We start from the raw sequence: 27,053 nt of genomic DNA, 5'->3' as shown, positions 1-27,053 counted from the left end.
CCTGTGAGTTTGGTGCCGCATTGAAGAGGTATGAAAAGTGGCTCGTCAATAGCTAGAGTTCTTGTGATAATTAGAAAAAAAAAAAGAAAAAAGAAAAAGCTTAATCAATTTGGATAAATTGCGAAACAAACAAAACACCATAAATGTAAAAGAAGAGGACATTAACTGTCTAGATCATAAAGGTTTTACTTTTGGTTATGTTTGATGATAATGGAGTACACATGTGGTGATGATAATTTTATTTTTTTTTTAAAAAGAAAAAATTAGTACAGAAAAGGATGTGTGGTCCACTTTCTTTATGTGGCTAATTGAGTATCGCTGTAATACAAAAATGAAACTTGCATCCCATTATGAGGTTCTTGACAAAAAACACAATTAAAATAGAAACCGCCAATAATTTGTTTTTTGTTTGTATTAATTATGTGCACATGGGAACCCCCCCCCCCCCCCCCCCCCCCCCGGCCCGGGGGGGTACCCATGGTCTTATTAATTTATGTAAATAAATACCACCACCTTATCATCTTAGAATATTTTAATTTATATAAAAACTTAAAAAAAAACATTTTCCTATTAATTTCTAACTTATTACCTCTTATAACAACATTTAATTTGAATCTTATTTTATTTTTTTGTGGATCTGTATTAAGTTTCTTTTGATTTTACGTACACAAATTAAAATTCAATTCCCACAAATTCCTTATCCTAAAAAAAAAGGGCAAAAAACATTAACTTTCCTTAAGATTGGACAAAAAGAGAATGACATTCTCTTAAGGTTTTAAAAGTTTTAGGGAGTTCCCTTGAGATTTGAAGTAAATTTCAGGGACCTCACTTGAGGTTTGTAAAAATTTCATTCGGCTAAACTATCATTTCATACTAAACTCGGTAGAACTCGGCGTAAAGCCGACTAAACTATTATTTCATAATTATATAAAAATCACCATGTTAAAAAAAAAAAAAAATTGCTCTTATGTTACATGATTTGACTGATAAATCATACTATAATAAATTCTTCAAGAAAAATATATATTTCGCTGAAAACTAGGGTATGATTAATTTCACCTATTTAATATAATTTTATTATATTTCAAGAAAATCCGATATATTGAAATTATTTTGCACGTTTAAATAAAGGTTTTACTTTTGGTTGTGTTTGATGACAATGGAGTACACATGTGGTGATGATAATTTTTTTTTAAAAAAAAAAGAAAAAGAAAAAATCAGTACAGAAAAGGATGGGTGGTCCACTGTCTTTATGTGGCTATTTGAGCATCCCAGTGATACAAAAGTGAGACGTGCATCACATTATGAGGTTACTGACAAAAAAACAATTAAAACAGAAACCGCTAATAAACTTTATGTGCACATGGGGTGCCCCCGGTCCTACCCATGGTCTTATCACCACCTTATCATCTTAAAATATTTTAATATATATAAAAATAATTAGAAAAAAACCTTTTCCTATTAATTTCTAACTTTTTGACTCTTATGACAACATTTAATTTGAATCTTATTTTATTTTTGTGTGGATATGTATTAAGTTTCTTTTGGTTCTATGTACACAAATTCGAATTCAATTCCCACAAATTCATCATTTTAAAAAAAGAAAGGGCTAAAGACATTAACTTTCTTTAAGGTTTAATAAAAAGAGAATGACCTTCTCCTAAGGTTTTAAAATTTTTAGGGAGTTCCCTTGAGATTTGAAGAAAATTTCAGGGATCTCACTTGAGGTTTGTAAAAAAGATGCAGATATTTCCTTATATTTTGAATAAATATAAATATTTTTAGGAAATTTTTGTGTCTTTTTGGCAAACGTCAGTAATATTTTTTAAATCTAAGGGAAGGTCTGTGACATTTTTGAAACCTTATGGGAATTTTATGGCATTTTTTTTTATCAAATCTTAAGGGAATGAGCATCTTTTGCCCTAAAAAAAAATATTTTGCATGTTTAAATAAAGTTATTATTTTTTATCCTTTTTATGTCAATCTTAAAAATTTTCAAAATAAGCTAAAATATTTTTAATTCTTCAAAAAAAAAAATGAAAATAATTTCCACACAATTAAACTCGACCAAACATTTTTCTTTTTTAAGTGCTATGTATACAGTGATACATGACAAAAAGATTTGAAGTTCTTTTTTGACTCTTTTTTCTAGAGGAATTTTAACATACATACATTTATATTAGGAAAAAAAAAGTCTATATATTCAATAAATCATTTTGGACTTTTAATAGTTAATTTGTTAAAGATTTAAGACTTTTACATTTACTTCATATTTATGAATTTTGATTGTACATCTTAAATTTAAAATTTTTTACATATTTAAATAAGAATATAATAAAAATTATAATAAATTTTATCTAAACTTACACAGATTTAATTCAAATAATTCAAATACTACGTGAACAAATTAGAATTGTGAAAATGAGGGATAGATATGTAATTCAAATCACAATTGCCCAACATTAGCCTCCAACTATAAATAAAAATAAAAAAAGAAAAGAAATGAAAAGAAAAAGCTCAATCAATCAAGTTGGATAAGGCGAGGTAGCTACCAAACAAACAAAACACCATAATTGTAAACACATTCCAATATTTTCAATTTGAAAGAAGAAGACATAAGCTTTTAATGTCAGCAAAGAATGTGCATAAATTGGAGTCTTTGTATAGTGTAATCTTCATACCGAGAAATTTACAATTCTCAATTCTCCTTTTCTCTTTATCTTTCCTCTATGAATTTCTAAACTCTAAATTTCTTCATATTTGATGACAAACTTTAGCCATTGAAGGATTGCAAATATGATATCTAAGAAAAAAAAAATTTAATTAGTATATAATAGAAAATAAATGCATATAAAAACATATTAAAAAACGTTAATCTTATGAATTAAAATATGTATATACAATAAACAAATTTAGATACTGTGATCCATAATTATTTGATTTCCTTTTTGGTAGAAAAAATAATGCACATTATCCATGTTGGATACGAGTCTCATCCGTAATCTTATCCATACATGTGGTCCAATGAAGATGATACACAAAGATTAGGTATTGCATGATATTCTTTCCAAAGTTACTACAATCACTGTATCTTAGTATATACATCCCAAAAATCATATCTAAGGACATTCCCTACAAAATCTAACTGTTCTTACAAAACTTACTTTTCAAAAAGGGCAAATAAACAATATTATATCAACGGGACTTTTCCTGCTCTCCTATCTGGGGCTCCTGAAAAGTTAATAAGATTTAGGGGTGAAACACCTTTCAGTAAGGGAAATAAACTAATATCAGTGTGTGACAACATGAGTATTTTGTGTTCTACATATACCATACACAACATATTCAGTACTATTTCATCAAATCTGGAAAACATATATATATATATATATATATATATATATATATATATATCAACACATGGCAGAACATACTGTGTAACATATCTCATCTCATACAATAATAATAACATAAAAACAATTCTGATAGGTTAGCTGAGTGTTGTCATGTATTACCCCCACATGACTGGGTTGTGTGGCCCGAAGGTGGGACCTGACAATGGTTGGCCGACCGCTGCCAAGTCAAGCATATAGTCTATAAGTCTGATGGGTCTACCATACCTGGTTCGTACACCAGGGGCGATCATAACACTTCTTATAAACCACATTGACCATCCAATCTCAGACCACTCCGTACAACTACGTTAACACAAATATCATGATCATGAAGATTATGGACACATAGCAACAGTACTGTGTAAGTGCTAGCCTAAACCAAACTAACCAGGTTCTGATATCATATAACATATACTGAAACTGTGATACATAGATATCTCATATCATTTCTTTTCACATCAATCATATCATTTTGCATATATACATGTATCATGAAAATCATCGGCCAGTACGCCGGTATTACGCATTTTATCATAGCTCGACCCGTACGCCGACAAATCATAGCACAACCCATACGTTGGTAAATCGCATCCACATAGCACAGCTCGTACGCCGGAAAATCATATCCACATAGCACGGCCCGTACGCCGGCAAATCATAGCATGGCTTGTAGACACCCCATTTTTACCCAGGCCCAATATATGTATTACTATTATTATTATTATTATTGTTATTTTATTATTATTATTATTTTACTTTATTTATTCTTATTATTATTATTATTATTAATTTTCACTAATCTTATTATTATTATTATTATTATTTTCTTTATTATTATTATTATTATTTTTCATTAGTATTATTAATATTTCTTTTATTTTTATTTTTTATGTCCATTTTATTATTATTATTTATTATTTTCATTATTGTTTTTATTATTTTTATTATCATTATTATTAGTATTTTTATTACTATTATTACTATTATCTTATATATTATTATTATTATTATTATATTTTTCATTATTATTATTATTATTACTTTTATTTTTATTTCTATTTATATTGTTTATTATTATTATTATTTATTATTTTCATTATTATTGACATTATTTTTAATATTAGGAATTTTACTATTATTATCATTATTTATTTATTTATCTTTGTTATTACTATTATTATTATTATTTTATTATTATCATTATTTTTCCCTTATTATTATTATTATTATTATTATTATTATTATTATTATTATTACCATATTAATAATTATTTTCATATATATTATTTCCAAAAGAAAAATATACCATAAACTAAAAAGGAAAGGGGAGATTTAGGGTTTCTAATTTTTGCTCATAAAAAACCTATTCTTCTCTTCAAACAGGGGGGCGCTGCACACAGCCGGCAACAGGAGGCCATTCAAAAAAAAAAACCCGCTTTCTCTCCACATCTTCTTCTCGTAGCCGCAACCACAACCCTAGAGAACCCATAGCCATTGCAACAATCCTCTTCCCGCAGCACAAACCCCTACATAACAAAGCTGAACCCAGCAGCTCCGGCATTCCATCTCACGGCCACGACACCCACACACAGCAATCACCCAATCTCCCGCAACCCAGTCACCATCTCAAGCGACTCCGCGACAAGGAACTCCTATCCTCACGGCTGCATCATCATCCAAGTAGCAGTTCCTCCTCTCCACAGCAACATCATCATTCACATGGCAACCCCGACACTCACACAGCCACAAATCCCACTTCGCCGCCTCAGTTTCATGCACCAGCAATATCAAAGCCCAGGTCGACGAATCGCCAAAGCCACACCGTCAAGGTGAATCAGTAGCTCCAGCTCTCATCATCACCATCGTCATCACCAGAAGACAAGAGACCTTCTGCAACGCCTCTCGGAACAGCAACCACCAGCCGGCACGCCGTCGCCGCCAACCAGCTCTCCGGTCACCTTCTCCAGCAGCGGTTTCTCCCAGGTAACTCTCTGCACACACACTCACACACTGGAACACGCCCTGCACACTCACTCACAGCAGGACACACACCAACACACACCACCGCACACTTTTACACACAGCAGAACACACACATACACAGCACACACATCATGTGTATTTTTATGTTATTTTATTATCCTTTTATTCATTTATTCAGCTATCAGTTTTATTATTTATTTTTATGTTTCTTTTCTTATTTTGATCTGTTTTGATATTTAAAGTTTAAGACTCCATAGGTGCATACATTGATATCCTATTTGTTATAGTATGTAGTTAATATTCATAGCTAGACCTTTTATTGTATAAATGTTAAAATTTTAAATATTGTATTTTAGGTTTCATTTTATTGCGGCAATATTTAGATTTTTCGTGGTAATTACTATAAATATTAATTGGGTTGCTCTTATTTTTGTAGGTTTGGGTTTGGTTTCAATTTTGAATTGTGTGTACGTTAAATAAGTAGTATTGAATAAGTTTTCCTTTTCTTGTTGTCATATATTTATTTAGTAAATAATATATTCATATTTAGGGTTTTTCTCTTATTGTTATATTATTTTTTTTATAATTAGAAATTCAAATTTAAATTGTATATTATCAAAGTAAGGTTTTTATTGTCATCATATCATGTGTAGATATTGTTTAGGTTTTCATGCATGTCTAGGTTTCTTTACACAATTTAGGGTTTTAGTTATTCTTGCACTTACTTTATATGGAATAATTGTATATATGGGGTTGTGTATTAATTTTGGTTGCCATATTGAATAGGTACATATTAATTTTGACGATAATTTGTTTCCATAAGTTCAATTATTTTCTTACCCTTTTCATTGGTTTCCATACGTTAATTTTAAGTTCGATTTGTTTCTTTAATTATTTGTTGGCATATGTGTGTTGCACATCTTTGACAGCGTGTTAATATTAAGCTAAAGATCCTATCAGTAAAATATGTATATTATTAGTTAACAATATTTATTATTATGACTGTTAATATTATTCTTATTACTATTATCGTTATTTATTATTATTATTGTTATCATTAAGGTATTTTTTATTATTATTGTTAATATTAGTATTATTATTACTATTATTTATTCTTATCATTATTAATATTGTTATCACTATTTTTAGTATATTGTTATTGCCTTATATGTTTATTTGCATATTCATGCACATTCTATTGTATACTAGCTTACATATTTTCATATTATTATTGTGTTTCAATTTTAGGTTTTTCTATGTTCCCATATCATACTTGTATATACTTGCATAATATATTTGTAGTTTGAGTTGCTTCCGTAATCTTGTTTCCATGTTGATATATTGTATGCCATTTATTAGGTTTAATTATTTCCATATTTGAATTATTGTATGTCCATAATATTCTATGTAGGTATCATCCTTACTATTATTAATATTGTTATTACTATTATTATTTATTATTACTACTATTAATATTCCTATTATTAGTATTATTATTGTATTTTATTATCATTAATATATTATTATTACTATTACTATTATTATTATTATTATTATTATTATTATTATTATTTATTGTTATCATTATTATTATATTATTATTATTATTCTATTTTGAATTATATGTATACTCAATTGTGTTATTTTTAGTGTTTCGTATTTATATTAACGTGTTATTATTTTATTATTATGATATTTTTATTATTAACTATTTTCGATTTTAATCCCTATGATTTTATTGCAAGGGTATGAGCCTTCGGGCATCACGTACCCTAAGCTCTGAGGGAATATATGTATATTTATTTATTTATTTATTTATTTATTTTCTCCATGTATTTATAAACTTATAAAAAGGAGTAATTCAAAGAATTATTAGATTAACTTAGGGATAAATTTTAAATTAATTAGGTACCGTTCGTAAGAACGGGCGCGTAGGGGGTGCTCGTACCTTCCCCTCGCGTAACCGAACTCCCGACCCCAACTCTGGTAATGTAGACCGATTCTACCCCTAACGGGATAGTAATCATGTGTTCTAACCGCACTAAAGGTTAGTGGCGACTCCTACACCATATTTTTCCTGAAAATATTAAAATGATTTTTAATTTCTTTGCCCGGGGCACACGCGCTCCCGGGACGTCGCGACATGGCTCGTACGCTGTAAAATCACAGTCATATAACACGGCCCGTATGCCAGAAAAACATATAAAAATCTTGGCCAGTATACCAGTTTTTCATCATAAAAATTCATATCATAAACACATTTCCAGAAACAGTATCTCATAACATTTTATACTCATACCACACTAACAAATTTTCATATATTCAACATACGATCATTTTCACAGTATTTTCCAAATATAAATCATATATATATATATATATATATTTCCTAAATCCATATGCTATATATATAAATACATGCATTTTCTCAAAACAAAACTAGTTTAGTTTATCCCCTTACCTAAATCCTAAAAAGCCCCTAAGAAAATCTTCCCCGCACCCGCAGGGTTCCCAACTCAACACCTTGAAAATGAAAATTCCCACTATTGAAGTTTAGTATTTTTACGCGTATATCAATTTCTTCAACTGTCAAAAATCCAAATAGAGTATAAAGCTTTACCCTGGATTTGGGATGAAATCCAACTTCGTTTCCCTGATGATCGGCTCTGGCAGACTTATAGAGAACTTCACCAGGAGTGTCGTGGTGACTTCGAATTGTTGATCTGATGAAGATCTAGCTTGAAATCGACGAAAGAGAAAGAGAGAATTAAAGAGGAGAGAGAGATGATAAATTTCTTAATCTTGAAGAAAAATCCGGATTTTCCCATATTTAAAGAACAGGGGATTTCATCGACGAGCCCGTCCTTCGGTGACGAATTCTTTATTAATTTCGTCGATGAAATTTAGTCTTTGGTCAATGAAATTCAGTCGGCTCAAACCCCCTTCTCGGCATCTCTTCGTCGACGAGTCTCTTGAATTCATCGACGAATTCTCTTAAGTCTTTGTCGACGAATCTCCTGTATTCGTCGACGAAGCTCTGCTGATCCCCTTTCCGTTAGTCCTTCCAAAGTTCAATGTCATCGACTGCTTCCTTCTATTTTCGGCTTCCATTTCCCCTTTCTTTTATTATTTAAATACCATTTTTATTCGAGTCGTTACAGCCTGCCATAGCTAAGTCCAACTTTAGGGCCGCACAACCCAATCATGGGGATTATACATGATACTATATTATAGTCCAATCAGGTCGGCAACCCTCCCCCCTTGTTCACCGGTCGGATTAGTCAGATGTTGTCACTGTTTTGAACGCCGACGAGGCTGTTGGCCTTACAGGGTTTAATATCATGGTTTGATACTAACAAACAAAAGAAACTTAATATATTTGGTTGAGTAATGATATTTCAGGATTTAAGAATGAGATTAAAAAGTAAAATGATCACAAAAATGAATCAAAAGCATGGATGCGAAGATAATATCTATTAAAGCTTGAAGATCATAAGAGTGTGGACGTTAAAGAGAATGTGCTAAAAGAGAGAGAGGGTATAGACTTTGGTTATAATTTTTGGGGTTGTAATATATTTATTATAACGCCTTAACCTGAGTCTCTTAGGAAGCACTACATCTCTCCTCCTCCACCTGAACCAGACAATTGGGGGTTGGGCCTTATTAGACTAATGACTAGCCCCACTAACCAACATGTGTTCTTTTCAGTGTGTTTTATCTTCACTCCCACACTTCCTAAGAAAACTTCCCAGAAGGTCACCTATCCCAAGATTACTCCAAGTCATGCACACTTAACCGTGGAGTTCTTATAGGAAGGTTCCCGAAAAGAAATGTGCACCTTATTGATATGGGTAGTAGCATCTAATCCTTTTAAACCTTTTTTCACGATGTATCATATTTACATTTTTAGAGTTGTGAATACTGGATGTTGGTTTATACTTTTGAGGTTGTATAGATGTAGAAACTTTGGTATATTATTGAGGAGTTGTTATTATTTCCGTTGTGTAACTGATATAAAGTCAGGCATAGTAAATGAACACGTGGCACTTGGGCCCCACTTGGCGTGTTCGGGGTGTCACAAGGTGGTATCAGAGTTATATTTCAAATAACATTTCGGACCCTACTTCAGGTTTGGGGCATTACATATTGAGCCGGTCCGATGCTCTACGAACGGTTCAACCCATTGAATAGGTTTGGATCGACCTTTTATATTTCCTATTTATTTTTTTATATTTATTTTGAAAAAAATATGTAAAAATCACAAAAAATCAGAAAAAATTCTAAAAAATATTTTTGAGGTGAGGAAATTACTTTTACACATATTTCATTTGGAAAAATAGAAAATTGGTTCCCAAAACCTCCGAGAAAATGTTGGAAATTTTGTTTAGTATTTAAAAAAATTCTATAAAATTTTTGAAATAAATTTGGAAGATATTTCCAGAAAATATTTTCTCGATTTTTATCCTCTATGATTTCAAAAAGAGGGTAAGGGCTTTCCAAACTTTATATGTCCTAGTTCTGAGGGATGCTCTATTATAAACATATTATGTAAAAAGGTGAATATTTGTGTGGTCTATTGACACTGTATTATTTTGTAAATTTACGAAGAGAGTAAAATAAAATGCTGCTAAATTAAATTTAGGATAATTTTTAAGTAATTAGGTATGGTTCGTAGAACGGGTGTGTAGGGAGTGCTACTACTTTCCCCTCACATAATCAAACTCCTGATCCCAGTTATGGTAACGCAGATCGATTCTACCATTAGTTATGTGGTAATCACGTGTTCTAACCACACTCCAAAAGGTTAGTGGTAACTCCAACATACAATTTTCCCGAAAATCTAAATCACTTTTTATTCTCCCTTCTCGGGGCACCCTTGCTCCCGGGACGTCGCGACAATCATTTAAATTCTTGAGACGTGCATCACATTATGAGGTTACTGACAAAAAAACAATTAAAACATAAACTGCCAATAAACTTCATGTGCACATGGGAGGCCCCCGGTCCTACCCATGGTCTTATCACCACCTTATCATCTTAAAATATTTTAATATATATAAAAATAATTAGAAAAAAACCTTTTCCTATTAATTTCTAACATTTTGACTCTTATAACAACATTTAATTTGAATCTTATTTTATTTTTGTGTGGATATGTATTAAGTTTCTTTTGGTTCTACGTACACAAATTCAAATTGAATTCGCACAAATTCATCATTTTAAAAAAAGAAAGGGTAAAAGACATTAACTTTCCTTAACGTTTGATAAAAAGAGAATGACCTTCTCCTAAGGTCATGCCGTACATAAATACAAAAATGGAGCTGCATCACACTATGACGTTATTGACCAAAAAGTTAAAAATGAACATTCATTTATGTGCGCATGGGTGGCCTTGGTCCTACGCACGGTCTTCGTGCCTAAAATTAAGAATATTTATTCAATTTTATTTTTAGCATTTCTACTTGTTTTTTGATGACATTATAAAAACATGTTTTGAATTTGACATGATATTTTTTAAAAGTTTTATATGATCAATATTCAAGTATAATCTCTTTGATTTTAAAAAAGCAACATCCAATTCAAGAGTTTAAATGATTGTTGTGACGTCCCGGGAGCGAGGGTGCCCCGGGGAGGGAGAATAAAAAGTGATTTAGATTTTCGGGAAAATTGTATGTTAGAGTTGCCGCTAACCTTTTGGAGTGTGGTTAGAACATGTGATTACCAAGTAATTAATGGTAGAATCGGTCTTCGTTACCATAACTGGGATCAGGAGTTTGATTAAGTGAGGGGAAAGTAGTAGCACTCCCTACACACCCGTTCTACGAACCATACCTAATTACTTAAAAATTATCCTAAATTTAATTTAGCAGCATTTTATTTTACTCTCTTCGTAAATTTACAAAATACTACAGTGCCAATAGACCACACAAATATTCACCTTTTTACATAATATGTTTAAAATAGAGCATCCCTCAGAAGTAGGACATGTAAAGTTTGGAAAGCCCTTACCTTCCTCTTGAAATCATAGGGGATAAAAATCGAGAAAATATTTTCTGGAAATATCTTCCAAATTTATTTCAAAAATTTTATAGAATTTTCTTAAATACTAACCAAAATTTCCAACATTTTCTAAGAGGTTTTGGGAGCCTATTTTCTATTTTTCCAAATGAAATATGTGTAAAAATAATTTCCTAACCTCAAAAATATTTTTTTGATTTTTTTTATTTTTTGTGATTTTTACATATTTTTCCCAAAATAAATAACATAAAAAAAATAAATAGGAAATTTAAATGGTCGATCCAAACCAATTCAATGGGTTGAACCATTGTAAAGCATCAGACCGACTCAATATGTAACGCCCCGAACCTAAAAGTAGGGTCCGAAATGTTATTTGAAATATAACTCCGACACCACCTTGTGACGCCCCGAACACGCTAAGTGGGGCCGAGGTGCCACGTGTTTATTTACTTGTGCCTAACTTTATATCAGTTACACAGTAGAAATAATAACAACTCCTCAATAATATACAAGAGTTTCTACATTTATACAACCTCAAAAGTATAAACCAACATCCAGTATTCGCAACTCTAAAAACATAAATGTGATACCTCGTGAAAGAAAGGTTAAAAGGATTAGATGCTACTACCCATATCAATAAGGTACATATTTCTTTTCGGGAGCCTTCCTATAAGAACTCTACGGTTAAGTGTGCTTGACTTGGAGTAATCTTGGGATAGGTGACCTTCTTGAAAGTTTTCTTAGGAAGTGTGGGAGTGATGACAAAACACACTGAAAAGGACACGCGTTGGTTAGTGGGGCCAGTCATTAGTCTGATAAGGCAAAACCCTCTATTGTCTAGTTCAGGTGGAGGAGGAGAGATGTAGTGCTCCCTAAGAGACTCAGGTTGAGGCGTTATAATAAATATATTACAACCCCAAAAATTATAACCAAAGTTTATACCCTCTCTCTCTTTTAGCACATTCTCTTTAACATCCACACTCTTATGATTTTCAAACTTGAATAGATATTATCTTCGCATCCATGCTTTTGATTCATTTTTGTGATCATTTTAATTTGTATTCTCATTCTTAAATCCTGAAATATCATTACTCAACTAAATATATTAAGTTTCTTTTGTTTGTTAGTATCAAACCATGATATTAAACCCTGTAAGGTAAACAGCCTCGTCCTCGTTCAAAATAGTAACAACATCCGACTAATCCAATTGGTGAACCAGGGGGGAGGGTTGCCGACCTGATTGGACTACAATATAGTATCATGTATAATCCCCATGATTGGGTTGTGCGGCCCAAAAGTTGGACTTAGCTATGGCTGGCCTACCAGGTTAAGTCAAAACTATTATGTTTGTAGTACGATTGCTCACCTAACTTGGTCCGGACCCAATGGGTAACCTACTCTTGCAATACTGATACTCCAAGGGCGAATTGATTGCCATCCGCCTACAATTTCCTAATAGTGTGGCTGCACTACATATAATACTAGTTACGGTACTACGTTCTGAATCATAATTAATCCATCAGGGTTCTGATATCATATAATATAATTTATACAATAAAACTGTAACATGATCTCATTTTCATAAGTCTGTATAAAATTTGACATGTTCATAATTCTATATAAAATATGTCATATCATATCTCCGTATAAAATTCTCATTTCATAACTTGGCAGAAAGTCGTCTAAACTCGGCATAAAGCTGGCTAAACTATCATTTCATACTAAACTTGACATAAAGCCAGCTGAACTGTTATTTCATACTTTGGCATAAAATCGGCTGAGGAGCAGAGTTAAGACCCAGATATGATGTTCATTTTTTGATTTGGTGGAGAGAGAGAGAGAGAGAGAGAAAGCTCCATTCGGCCATGGGAGAAAATGTGAGGAAGGGGGAGAGTTCCAAAGAAAGAAGAAGGAAAATGGGATTTTCAATTGCAATCTAATGGATAAATGCAATCCATATACATATAATCATATTATACTATTATATTAGTATTATATATATATATATATATATAAAATACTAATATAATCATATATATATATATATATATATATATGCCATCATCTAATTCACATATATGAATTATAATATTTATTTCATAATCTTATTTAATTAATGACCTAATTAATTAATATATATATTTATTCTTTATTTTTTTATTTTCTTTGCACTTCCATGCATATTATTTTTTGGTGTGTTAGAACAATTGCCCAACATCAACCTCTGACTATAAGTAAAAAAAAAAAAAAGAAAAGGAAAAAGCCCCTAGGGCATTGGAACAGTGGAAAAGTGCTGACATTCCAGCTTGCAAATGCGTTTCCAGCTTGCAGCTCACGCGTCTCTTGACTCCAACACAACACTATCATCTAATTCACATATATGAATTATACTATTTATTTCATTATCTTAATTAATTAATTAATTAATCAATATATATATATTTTTATTTTTTATTTATATTTATATTTATATTTTTTTTTAACACTTCTATGCATATTATTTTCTGGGGCGTTAGAACAATTGCCCAACATCAACCTCCAACTATAAGTAAAAAAAAAAAAAAAAAAAGCCCCTAGGGCATTGGAACGGTGGAAAAAGTGCTGACATTCCAGTGGGGCGATCGTGTTTTCAATCCTTGGGAGTGCTACTCGCAGAGCTAGTAGTGATGCGGAGGCCGAAACTGCACTCTGTGGTTGGTAAACGAGAAATGGCCTAGGTTTGGATTTGACGAATGCCTCGTCGGCGTCAAAAACAGTGACAACATCCAATTAATCCCACTGTTGAACCAAGGGGGAGGGCTGCCGACCTGTGAGTTTGATGCCACATCGGAGAGGTCTGAAAAGTGGCTCATCGATAGCTGGAGTTCTCGTGATAATTAGAAAAAAAAAAAAGAAAAAAAAGAAAAGAAAAAGCCTAATCAATTTGGATAAGTTGCGAAACAAACAAAGCACCATAAATGTAAAAGAAGAGGACATTAACTGTCTAGATCATAAAGGTTTTACTTTTGGTTATGTTTGATGACATACATGTGGCGATGATAATTTTATTTTTTATTTTTTTAAAAAAGAAAAAATCAGTACGGAAAAGGATGGGTGGTCCACTGTCTTTATGTGGCTAATCGAGCATCGCTGTAATACAAAAATGAAACCTGCATCACATTATGAGGTTATTGACAAAAAACACAATTAAAATAGAAACCGTCAACAATTTGTTTTTCGTTTTCGAGTGTATTAATTATGTGCACATGGGAAGACACCCCCACACCCCCCCACGCGCGCGCATACCCATGGTCTTATTAATTTATGTAAATAAATACGACCACCTTATCATCTTAGAATATTTTAATTTATATAAAAACTTAAAAAAAAACATTTTCCTATTAATTTATAACTTTTTACCTCTTATAACAACATTTAATTTGAATCTTATTTTATTTTTGTGTGGATATGTATTCAGTTTCTTTTGATTTTACGTACACAAATTCAAATTCAATTCCCACAAATTCATTATCCTAAAAAAAAAAAGGGCAAAAAACATTGACTTTCCTTAAGATTTGACAAAAAGAGAATGACATTCTCCTAAGGTTTTAAAAGTTTTAGGGAGTTCCCTTGAGATTTGAAATAAATTTCAGGGACCTCACTTGAGGTTTGCAAAAATTTTAGTCGGCTAAACTATCATTTGATACTAAACTCGGCAGAACTTGGTGTAAAGCCGACTGAACTATTATTTCATAATTATATAAAAATCATAATGTTTAATCATATAATAATAATTGCTCTTATGCCACATGATTTGACTGATAAATCATACTATAATAAATTCTTCAGGAAAAATATATATTTCGCTGAAAATTAGGGTATGATTAATTTCACCTATTTAATATAATTTTATTATATTTCAAGAAAATTTGATATATTGAAATTATTTTGCACGTTTAAATAAAAGTTTTACTTTTGGTTGTGTTTGATGACAATGGAGTACACATGTGGTGATGATAATTTTTTTAAAAAAAAGAAAAAGAAAAAAATCAGTACAGAAAAGGATGGGTGGTCCACTGTCTTTATGTGGCTAATTGAGCATCCCGTGATACAAAAGTGAGACGTGCATCACATTATGAGGTTACTGACAAAAAAGCAATTAAAACAGAAACCGCCAATAAACTTTATGTGCACATGGGAGGCCCCCGATCCTAACCATGGTCTTATCACCACCTTATCATCTTAAAATATTTTAATATATATAAAAATAATTAGAAAAAAACCTTTTCCTATTAATTTCTTACATTTTGATTCTTATAACATTTAATTTGAATCTTATTTTATTTTTGTGTGGATATGTATTAAGTTTCTTTTGGTTCTACATACACAAATTCAAATTCAATTCCCACAAAATCATCATTTTAAAAAAAGAAAGAGCAAAAGACATTAACTTTCCTTAGGGTTTGATTTAAAGAAAATGACCTTCTCCTAAGGTTTTAAAATTTTTAGGGAGTTCCCTTGAGATTTGAAGAAAATATCAGGGATCTCACTTGAGGTTTGTAAAAAAGATGCAGATATTTTCTTATATTTTGAATAAATATGAATATTTTTAGGAAATTTTTGTGTCTTTTTGGCAAACTTTAGTAACATTTTTTTATCGAATCTTAGGGGAATGAGCATCTTTTGCCCTAAAAAAAAAAATATTTTGCACGCTTAAATAAAGTTATTATTTTTTATCCTTTTTATGTCAATCTTAAAAATTTTCAAAATAAGCTAAAATATTTTTAATTCTTCAAAAAAAAAATAAAAATATTGAAAATAATTTCCACACAATTAAACTCGACCAAACATTTTTCTTTTTTAAGTGCTATGTATACAATGATACATGACAAAAAGATTTGAAGTTCTTTTTTGACTCTTTTTTCTAGAGGAATTTTAACATACATACATTTATATTAGAAAAAAAAGTCTATATATTCAATAAATCATTTTGGACTTTTAATAGTTAATTTGTTAAAGATTTAAGACTTTTACATTTACTTCATATTTATGAATTTTGATTGTACATCTTAAATTTAAATTTTTTTTATATATTTAAATAAGAATAGAATAAAAATTATAATAAATTTTATCTAAACTTACACAGATTTAATTCAAATAATTCAAATACTACGTGAACAAATTAGAATTGTGAAAATGAGGGGTAAATATGTAATTCAAATCACAATTGCCCAACATTAGCCTCCAACTATAAATAAAAAAAAAAAGAAAAAAAAAAGAAAAACAAAAAGCTCAATCAATCAAGTTGGATAAGGCGAGGTAGCTGCCAAATAAACAAAACACCATAATTGTAAACACATTCCAATATTTTTAATTTGAAAGAAGAAGATATAAGCTTTTAATGTCAGCAAAGAATGTGTATAAATTGGAGTCTTTGTATAGTGTAATCTTCACACCGAGAAATATACAATTCTCAATTCTCCTTTTCTCTTTATCTTTCCTCTATGAATTTCTAAACTCTAAATTTCTTCATATTTGATGACAAACTTTAGCCATTGAAGGATTACAAATATGATATCTAAGAAAAAAAATTTTATTAATATATAACAGAAAAGAAATGCATATAAAAACATATTAAAAAACGTTAATCTTATGAATTAAAATATGTATATGCAATAAACAAATTTAGATACTGTGATCCATAATTATTTGATTTCCTTTTTGGTAGAAAAAATAATGCACATTATCCATGTTCGATACGAGTCTCATCCGTAATCTTATCCATACATGTGGTCCAATGAAGATGATACACAAAGATTAGGTATTGCATGATATTCTTTCCTTTCTTTCTTTCTTGTTTTTTTACTCAAACGGAATCTTATCTGCAGTTGCATTGTGATGAAACTGACAAAGACTTTTATATGTACATCAGCACGTTCATGGACTGCCCTAATATTTTGTTGAATATTTTGCCTAATCATCCTATAATACGCACTAAAAACATCCAAACTAACAGTAAACCTTTCAAAAGTTGGTCGATGAAAAATTATGTCCAACCTATAGGTTTACATGGTTTATCCACGTCACTCATTGTGGGGGTGGGGAAGGTTCAAAGGGGCACACTTTGTTAAGGCAATGTCAAGTCTTTAATTTTGCAAATGAAGCATGATAGTTTCACCGAGACTTGAGTCCATAACTACCATAGATAAAATTTATAAACGTAACTATTCCCAAGTTCGGTAGAACAGTGAGTAAGTTGGGTGTGGATCCTCAAGGACTCAGTGCAGTGGTGTACCAAAATAATCTAATTTACTACGTTGGAACAATAAGAAAATATTAAATTTGGGGTTTTCTATTTAAACAACGAAAGCAAATTTATTAAGGTTAAAGTACTTATGGAAGAGTAATTCCTCGGTTATGAATCCACCCTAAGCCATTAATTCGCAATAACTAAGGTTCGGTCAATTATCCATAATGGAGTTTCAACGGTTGATCCTAATACGAAAGCATCAGATGAACCCTAAACAATGACAAGTAATCTGCTTGAGTAGTATAGTGTATCTGGATTCGCACTAATCATCTGGAGCACGATCGGGAGAACTTGGCATACCCTATCTAGCGAACACGGATTTCTTTCTATTAGTCTCGTGCAACCAAACCCTACTATGAATAATCAAGTAAATCCTAGCTTTGCGAATCTAACTTAGGGCCTCATTAGAACAGGAGAATCAGGGGAGATTAACTACTCATTAAGCATGCAATCAAACAAAAATACAAGATGATAAACATGAATGTAAACATTGCTTGAATTGAAATTGAGAATCTTGAAATAGAAAAACCAAACACTACGTTCAACTCTACAATATGGAAATTAAATTCAATACAATACAAGCTTGACGGCTTGATGGCCTCAAAAACCACTCAAAGAACCAAAATAGAACTCCCAATTATCTCTTCCAAGTTTAATTTTGTACCCCTTAGGGTTTACACGCACTTGAATTCAAATCAGAAAACAATCTACAACAATCTCGCGAAGTAGATTTCTAAAGTCAACCAAAGGCGATCTGGTCGCACTACCAAGGTCCCCTGATCGCTCCCTAGTTGACACATTCTGAAAAATCTTCAATTAGTTCTTTGTTCAGTCGATGGCATCGTTAACCAGGTTGCACTTCCAAGGTCTCTTGGTCACGCCCTAGTCTAGGGTCTTAGTGAACTCACTGTTAATTAGCACTCTGAAGTCTTCTAGCTCGACATGGTCGCCCTTTTTGACTCCTTGGTTGCACCACATGATCGATCAAGGATATTCTGTTGTAGTTGAATCAAGGCCGTGGAGAGCTAGTAATTTTTAAAATATCCAACTCACTCCCCTCTTAGGATTACACCAAAAATCACATTAAGTTTCTCTCAAATTCACATGCACATATAAAAAATCAAGCCTCAAAATCAATCATCCCCAAATAATACCTTATATAATTTTTAAAAATTTTAAAAATAAGTTATCTTTTTTTTTTTTTTTTCTAATTGTTTGAAATACAAGAATAATATATATATATATATATATATATATTCTGCACATATAAGCAAATGCTTTATTTTTTATTTTTACCTTTTTACTAACAATCTTCCAAAATTAAAAAGTAATTAATTAAGCTAAAGTCCTTATAACTTTTTAGAAAATTTTAAAAATAGAAAATAGAAAATATTTTCCACAACCAAAAGTGTCCTAACATTTTCCACAACAATAGATGATAAAGGATTTGGTAGTTTTTAGAGGAATTTTAACATCTATACTTCTTTTATTTTATTTTTCTTTTTTTAAACAAAAAGTCTATAAATTCAATCAACCATTTGAAACTTTCGATGTTAAGATTTTACATTTAAAATCTCAATTTTGAATTATAAAAAATGATTAGAAATGGGAAATGTTAAGATTTTACATTTCAAAGTCACCGTCTCAAATATAGAATAATTATCTTTTGTTGTGATTCATTACCGCCGACCATGAGCGTCTAGCTACAAGAGAGAAGGAAATAAAAAAATGAAAAATGAAAAATGAAAAACACTAGATAATTGTGAACACGTTCCGATTTAAAAATTTTAAAATAAGTTAGAGGCCTCATACTAGAAGTTTATAAAATATGCAAAAGGCAATAATAATCAATAATCTTAAAATATCATACATAAACATGAGTTATTAGGAAGAATCACTGGACTTTAATTATAATTATGTACTTTTAGTTTAATTTTTTTCAATGACAACTTATTACTTAATTTGATATCGAGTCCAAATTAAACATTCAGGCTAGACTCGAAAAAAATGGACAAAAATTCATTAATTCGATCTGAATCCTACCCGCTTAAACTGACTCATAACCGATCCGCACATTAAAATAATCAAATATGATTTAAACTCTTTTTATCCGTCTCTAAATGAGTTGGTTGGAGGATTTAAGATTTTATATGATGGATGTCTGCTTATCCACTAATAACTAATGTCTAAATTCATTGATAATCTCATATATCCATGCTTATTAGGCATCAATTCAATTAACATAAGCTCTATTGGCTAGGGTTTAATCCCACACTTCCAACTTTTGTATTACTATATCTGCCCCATGCTCACATTTGAACTCAAGCCTAAATGCTCAATTTTCTCGTGATCAAAGCAAAAACTCCTAAATTCATGATAAGAACAATTAAAAAATTAATTTCATAATTAATTATTAAATGTTTAAAAATTATCAAATTATAATTATAAAAATAATTGTAGTTATTTTGTTATAAAATAAATTATTTATTGGATGGTAAAAAAAAAACTATATTGAGGATGGGAATGACAGATTATCCATCATCAGTTATGAATTATCTTATCCAATTCGACATAAATTCGTAACTCAGTAGAGTCAGATATGAATTGTAACATTCTCACCTAACCATTACGAATTATGGGACCCAATCTGTGTGAAATTTCTTCTTTTCTAATTTTAGACTCTTTCTCAATTCTCTTCTTGGATCCCCCCTTACCATTCTTTTGATTTTTCCCTCTCCTTGCTTTCTCTCTCTTGTGCGTAAACAACACTGTTTATAAACAAATTTACGAATTTTGATCGAATGCTGAGGAGGTAACTAAATTTAAACAGTAACTACATGCCTTTCGTACTATATATATCCTCCTGGGATTTCGTACTATTCTTGAATTGTTTTTCTTCCTTTTTCTTTTATGGTTTGTCATTTCGTACTATTCTTGAATTGTTTTTCTTCCTTTTTCTTTTATGGTTTGTCATTTTTGTTCCCATGCATGAACCCTGTAACTGATGAATAGTTTCAGGACTATTCTTGAATTGCCTTTATTTTTGTGACTTGACTAAATTAGGTTAAACATTAATTTTTTAGGTCATTAAAGAATGTACTACAGTTACATAGTAGTGTGGTAAAATTGGCAAAGATAGAAATTTTCGTTACCTATTTCTATGTTATAAGATTGTTTAATTTTGACTTTTGTCGGTTAAAGTGATTAAACAATAGTATATAGTGTTTGAAATTATGAATTTTGGATTTATGTATTTGAGCGAAAAACTTAATTTAATTATATATTTCTTTTATATAAATCCATACAAATACAAATTTAAAACTTGAAATATAAACTTCTAAAGGCATGATAAAAATATGTAGGTTTTTTTGAAAAATTAATTATTCTGTCTATGGAAATCTAAATTTCATTCATAAAAAGAATAAAAGAATTACTGAATTATGACTCATATTTAAGCGGAGGGCAAGGTAGCCTCCCTATATAGTTAAATCAAGCCCGACAAGGGGTTGTTGATGGTGTGCAGTGCAATATAGTACATTTAAGTCAGTGCATAATGTAGTTGTATTATTATATGAGAGTTTTTTGGAGTTTTTATATGGGATTGGATGTACATATTATAATCGAGAATCAAAATCTTAAGATAGTTTCATTTGATGATATAGTGGTAACTACGTAAGCGCTCTGTAAACGTAGGCACACTATCGAACCACATAAATTCACAAGAATAATATTTAAACATGAGAAAAATAAAGTTAAAAAGAAAAGGAGGAAAGCACAAACCATATGAACATGAATATATATATATATATATATATATATATAACTATATTAGATTATTATTTCTACGTATAGAAAACTTATATTAGATCCGTTGTATACACTTAATGTATCTAATATGTGGTGTGAATTGAGAAATGTGAAAGTGTACATGGGGATCTTTAAATTCTAAGCAATGACTCTCTTTGTGGCATGCTTGTCTTGTCACCATGGCAGCCAAATGCCTCAACCACTATGTTCAAACAATGATCGAGTAGTCCACAGGTAAAGAATGAAGGAAGGAACATGCTTATTGGGGTAGAATTTTGGTCAATTTTTTAGGATTTTTTTTTTTTTTCTTTTCTTCTGAGCATTCCAATCTCGGCTTTCACTCTATTTCGTATTAAATACATTGAACACTCATGTCCATAGAATGTTTTGATAATCACTTAATGTGAACTGACTAATGATCTTTTGAAAATTTAACATTCCTATATGGGAAGAACATATATTAATTTATCGACCATATCTTAACATTCGGTTGTATACAACTAAAAACAGTAGTTTTGACAAATGAAATTAGTGGGGTGTCTTTTTTTTTTTTTTTTTACCTTTCTAATAACAATCTTCCAAAATTAAAAAGTAATTAAGCTAAAGTCCTTATAAATTTTTAGAAAATTTAAAAAATAGAAAATAGAAAATATTTCCCACAGTTAAAAGAGTCCTAACATTTTCCACAACAATAGATGATAAAGGATTTGATAGTTTTTAGAGGAATTTTTAAACAAAAAGCCTATAAATTCAATCATTCATTTGAAACTTTCGACGTTAAAATTTTATATTTAAAATCTCAAATTTGAATTATAAAAAATGATTAGAAATAGAAAATGATTAAAGCTGCGTTTGAAAGTGTAGATTTTGAGTCTTAAAATTAAATTTAAAAGTATTTATACAAATTTTAATATAAATTTATACTATATTATATTTAAAATTATAAAAATTTAAATTTAAATTTAAATTTAAATTCAAAATCACTGTCTCAAATATACAATAATTATCTTTTGTGGTGTGATTCAGCTACTAGATCAATCAAATTGGATACGGTGGAGTAGCCTCCAAAAAAAACAAAACACAATAATTGTGAACACGTTTTTACTTTTTATTAGGCAATGTTCCAATTTTTTTAATTCCATGAAAAGGACTCGGTTCCTTTGGTATCATAAAGGCTTTACATTTTATTGTGGTGCAGGTAACACGTGCATGCAATGCATGCAGCCACGTTCCCCTTGCACGTCTATATATAACACGCACAGGCGCGGGCTTCGGAGCCAGTGGTAGCGAGAAGTACTGACCTTTCCCATTGAGTGATGAGATATGGGTGTTTTTTTGAAAAAAATGGTGGTGCCCTGGATGGCGGTCTTGCTGTCATGGCTTTCCTTGAGCAGTACTGCAGCCATGGCGGACTCAGTTCTAATTTCCCCCAGAGAAGGAGTTCATGACCACCAATTCAACGCAGCACTACTCCTTGATTATCCCAAGGTGACATTCACCACTAGCGGTGCTGTCACCAAAAATGACTACAAGCAGTTTTTGAAATCCATTCGAGATCAAGTGGTAAATCCACTTGATACGAGGCATGGAATCCCAGTACTTCGCGACCCAGACACAGTGCTTGACAATGAACGGTTTCTCCTAGTGGAACTCTCCAACACTGCAGAGGATGTTGTCACGCTAGCCATAGATGTCGCCGATATGTACATGGTGGGTTATCGAGTAGGAGGCGAGTCCTTCTTTTTTCCTGATGCTCCCGATGCAGCATTCACCAATCTTTTCACAGGCACAAATCAACATACTCTCACGTATGGTCGCAACTATACTGACCTCTTGGAGGCTGCACGTTTGAGTGATCTTGACGGACTTCATCCTGGATTGGGAATCTAACCATTGGATTCAGCCATCGACTTGTTGTTCCATAGGTCCACCGCAAAGAGGCAAAAAGCAAAGCTGGCTCGTTCTCTTATAATTTGCAATTTGATGATTTCAGAGGCAGTGAGGTTTCGATATGTGGAGCAACAAGTAACCCAAACCATTAGACCCCAAGACCAAGGAACCGTTATCCCAAATGGTGCCGTGGTCCGCCTCGTGCGGCTTTGGGAGCGCCTCTCTGAATCCATTCAACAGTCCAACGAAGATGGGTCCTTTCCAGAAGTTGAATTACAGAGTGCTAATTATGAACATTTCAAAGTGAGCAATGTGATGCCTGACCTAGTTGCCACCATTGGGATCATGTTGTACATTTGTGAAGAACCATCGACAACTCAATCTTCCCCTCTCATAAGGTCTGTTGTGGATGCATATAATAATCAAACTTGCATAAAAGAAGAGCTCACGGTGCGCATCGCAGGTCGAAATGGGTTGTGCGTAGACGTGATGGATGGGTTTTTCAACGATGGCGAGCCGATAATTTTGTGGTCGTGTAAATCCAATGAAGACGAGAATCAATTGTGGACCTTGAAAAAAGACGGGACTATTCATTCTAAAGACAAGTGCTTGACTACTTATGGGTATAGTGCAGGAAATTATGTCATGATATATGATTGTGCTAGTGTCGAAACTGAAGCTACCCATTGGGAAATTTGGACCAACGGAACCATCATAAATCCCAAATCGTCACTTGTTTTAAGTGCAGAGTCAGGAAATAGTGATACTACTACGCTCACTGTGCAGGTCAATAATTATTCCTCTCATCAAGGTTGGCTCACGACCAATAATTCAAATCCTTTTGTGAGGACCATTGTTGGGTTTCAAGATCTTTGCATGCAAGCAAATGGGAATGCGGTGTGGTTAGAGGAATGTGTGGACCAAAAGGCCGAACAACAATGGGCCCTCTATCCGGATCGCTCTTTAAGGCCTAATCAAAATCGAGACCTTTGCCTTTCTTACTATGAAAATCAAACTGAAGTTCTCACTATCGTCAATATTGCAAGTTGTAGTTCTGCGTCATCTCTTGAACGATGGATATTTAGAAATGATGGCACTATCTTGAACCTATATCTCGGATTGGTGATGGATGTGAGAAGCTCTGATCCAAGTCTCCACCAAATAATTATGTACCAATCCACTGGAAATCCTAACCAAGAGTGGTTTCCAATATTTTGATTACTCCTAGTTGACATCTAGCAGTTTAAATAAAAACATCAAAATATTGATGTTGCCTTTGTACCGTAAGTTTATATTAATATGGTGAATGACTAAGTGCTCAACTATGAGAGCATATGTTATGATCTATAAAAAAGGCAACGATAAATGTCTTAATTAACTTGTAGATGGTTTTCTAAGAGCTTTTATTTCACAAATTAAACATGATACAAGATGATTTTGAGGAAATGAATACATTATCTTAAAAAAAAAAAAGGAAAAGAAAAAGAAACATTATAACGCATGACAAAAATTACATGCTTTGAAAGATTTTAGTGGGGTGGCATTTTGTGGACTTATGTGGACCTTCACCACATGATACGCTTTAAAAATGTATTAAAAACAAGAGAAATGTTTCAAAATTCCTTTTTTATCAATCAAAAAGTTTTTAGAAGTAATTTGCATTTCAAAAGAAATGATGTTTTTTTTTGGTGAAAAATAGTAATTTTTAGATTTGTTTCCACCTCTAATTTGGTTAGTAAAGATACTAGTTAGTCTCATCCACAAATCGTGTAAAACTCAGTTAAGTTACAAGGATCCTCAAATCATGAGCCCTCATTACCTCTTAAAAGACCTCGTATTATTGTTTTCAACTATCCTAGTGTAAGGATCACTATCCTCACTCCAAGAATGTGCCCAACATTCCCATGTCAATATTTGGTTCAAAATGTACTGCCAATTCTGGTAAGTATTCTAAGAAGGTGACCATTATACCCATCGCATGTGTTTAATGAATATATGAAGAAATATAAAAACCTAATAAGATATACTTAATTAAATCTATATCCTAAAATTTTCAACAATTATAAATTTAAAAAATTTAATACTTGATAATCGATTAACCGCAATAATTAAGGGCAATATAGTATCTAAATATTAATTACTATATTTGTGACGACCTGAAAATTCTACTATTTTTTTTTATTATGCAACTTTGACACCATAAATATAAACCACCCGACTCCCAAGTGGGTTACTGGGTACTACTGTCCATAAGTTATATTACAATACAGCAGAAGCATAATATACATACGTCTCACATGTAAAACATGCCAGAAACTATACCCCCATAATACAAAAGTATCTCTCTCCCAAACTACCTATATAACCCAAGGTACATTAACATATCTATATACAAGCAAAACAGCAGCGTCTCACCAGCACTAACTTTAATTACCCAAAAGCACTAATCCTGCTTGGAGCTCTCTAAGCCTGTCTATCTGGATTCCCTGAAATGTAAAATATTAAGGAGTGAGACAGTGTTGACTTTTTGGTCTAATCCCTAGTTTTGATAATGACAAATCGTAAGTTACTAATGTGTGTGTCTAAGTACTTGAATGGGTTAATCATTCAGATTATACACATGAAAGTGAAGTGGAAGTCAGAAAGACCTTAAACGAGCACATACTCCTAGCATATTCCATGGAAATATGAAGAGCAATGAAGAAGACGTTTCATCTTTATTTGTAAATGCATTTATTATTCTTGGGTCTGTAATAATATTATGGTCTGTAATAAATGTATCTGCATGCATGATAGGATATTAATGCTTAGATAAGACCATAGATTGACCATAGGGAATCAAAGGTCATTGTTTGACCTTAGGGCAGACTTTGGTTGACCGAAGTTAAATTTTTGGCCTTAATTTAAAAGCTTAGGTCTTAGACTGACTTTAGGTCCTCAAGCACCACATGAAAAAACCTATTAAACTCACAAGTCATATCTATGCAAGCAGGGGTGAAATTTAAGCAAAAATCAGGACGTATCCTTATTTTTGAATGGGCTTTGGGCGACCGAACTAAGTGCATTAAAAACGTCTTGGTCGACCGAATAGGTAGAAAGGTCAATAGTTAACCAAGCCCCAGGTGACCGAACTTAAAATGAACACACTATTCACGGTTGACTGAACATATGAAATGTCACTTTTTACCTTCCCCAGGTGCCCAAACTCTAAGTTCAAATATACTCTAGGAGACTGAAGGATGAAGTTCAGTAGATTGAACTGACCATCGGGCGATCAAACCTCGAGCATTTGGAAAATCGCTTTGGCTCAGCCACCCAAACCTTCACTCAAGCACCCGAAGTCAAAAAATAAACTTTTTTGATTGTGTCTGTTTCGGCGACTGACCCTAAGGGTCGGGCAACCGAAACCCTTGGGTTTCCACATTGTTTGCACGGGCAATTAAGGGTAATTGAGGTTAAAAATTGATTAAACATTTTTAATAATTCCCTTTGTGTCCAAAGAGTTATATTTTTATGAATGCCTATATATACGATTTCATTTGGGAAGATTAAGTAGAGATTAGAAAATAGATTAGAAAAAATTTTCTCTGATTTTTCTTGAACTCCCATTGCATATAACTTCATGTTTTCAAGCCTATATTTCCTACTCTCATATATTCTTGCATGAAAAA

General features: G+C 31.8%; 2 protein-coding genes across 2 annotated transcripts in view; both read left to right on the top strand.

The window, feature by feature from the left end:
• The first annotated feature begins 22,896 nt into the window (after positions 1-22,896).
• On the top strand, positions 22,897-24,600 carry LOC131156094 (ricin-like). The gene is made up of 2 exons (XM_058109541.1): positions 22,897-23,338; positions 23,486-24,600. The coding sequence occupies exons 1-2, from the start codon at positions 22,897-22,899 to the stop codon at positions 24,598-24,600; spliced, it is 1,557 nt and encodes a 518-aa protein (XP_057965524.1).
• LOC131155284 (ricin-like) overlaps positions 23,334-27,053 on the top strand; it is a 384,954-nt gene continuing 381,234 nt past the window's right edge. Inside the window, exon 1 of the mRNA XM_058108317.1 lies at positions 23,334-23,417. The gene's annotated coding sequence lies outside the window, so the exon portion shown is untranslated. The remainder of the gene's footprint in view (positions 23,418-27,053) is intronic.

The sequence above is a fragment of the Malania oleifera genome, chromosome 5 (genome assembly GCF_029873635.1).
Source record: "Malania oleifera isolate guangnan ecotype guangnan chromosome 5, ASM2987363v1, whole genome shotgun sequence".
Lineage (NCBI taxonomy): Eukaryota > Viridiplantae > Streptophyta > Magnoliopsida > Santalales > Ximeniaceae > Malania > Malania oleifera.
Note: the sequence above shows the minus strand (reverse complement) of the source record. Positions and strands in the feature narration are given on the sequence as shown.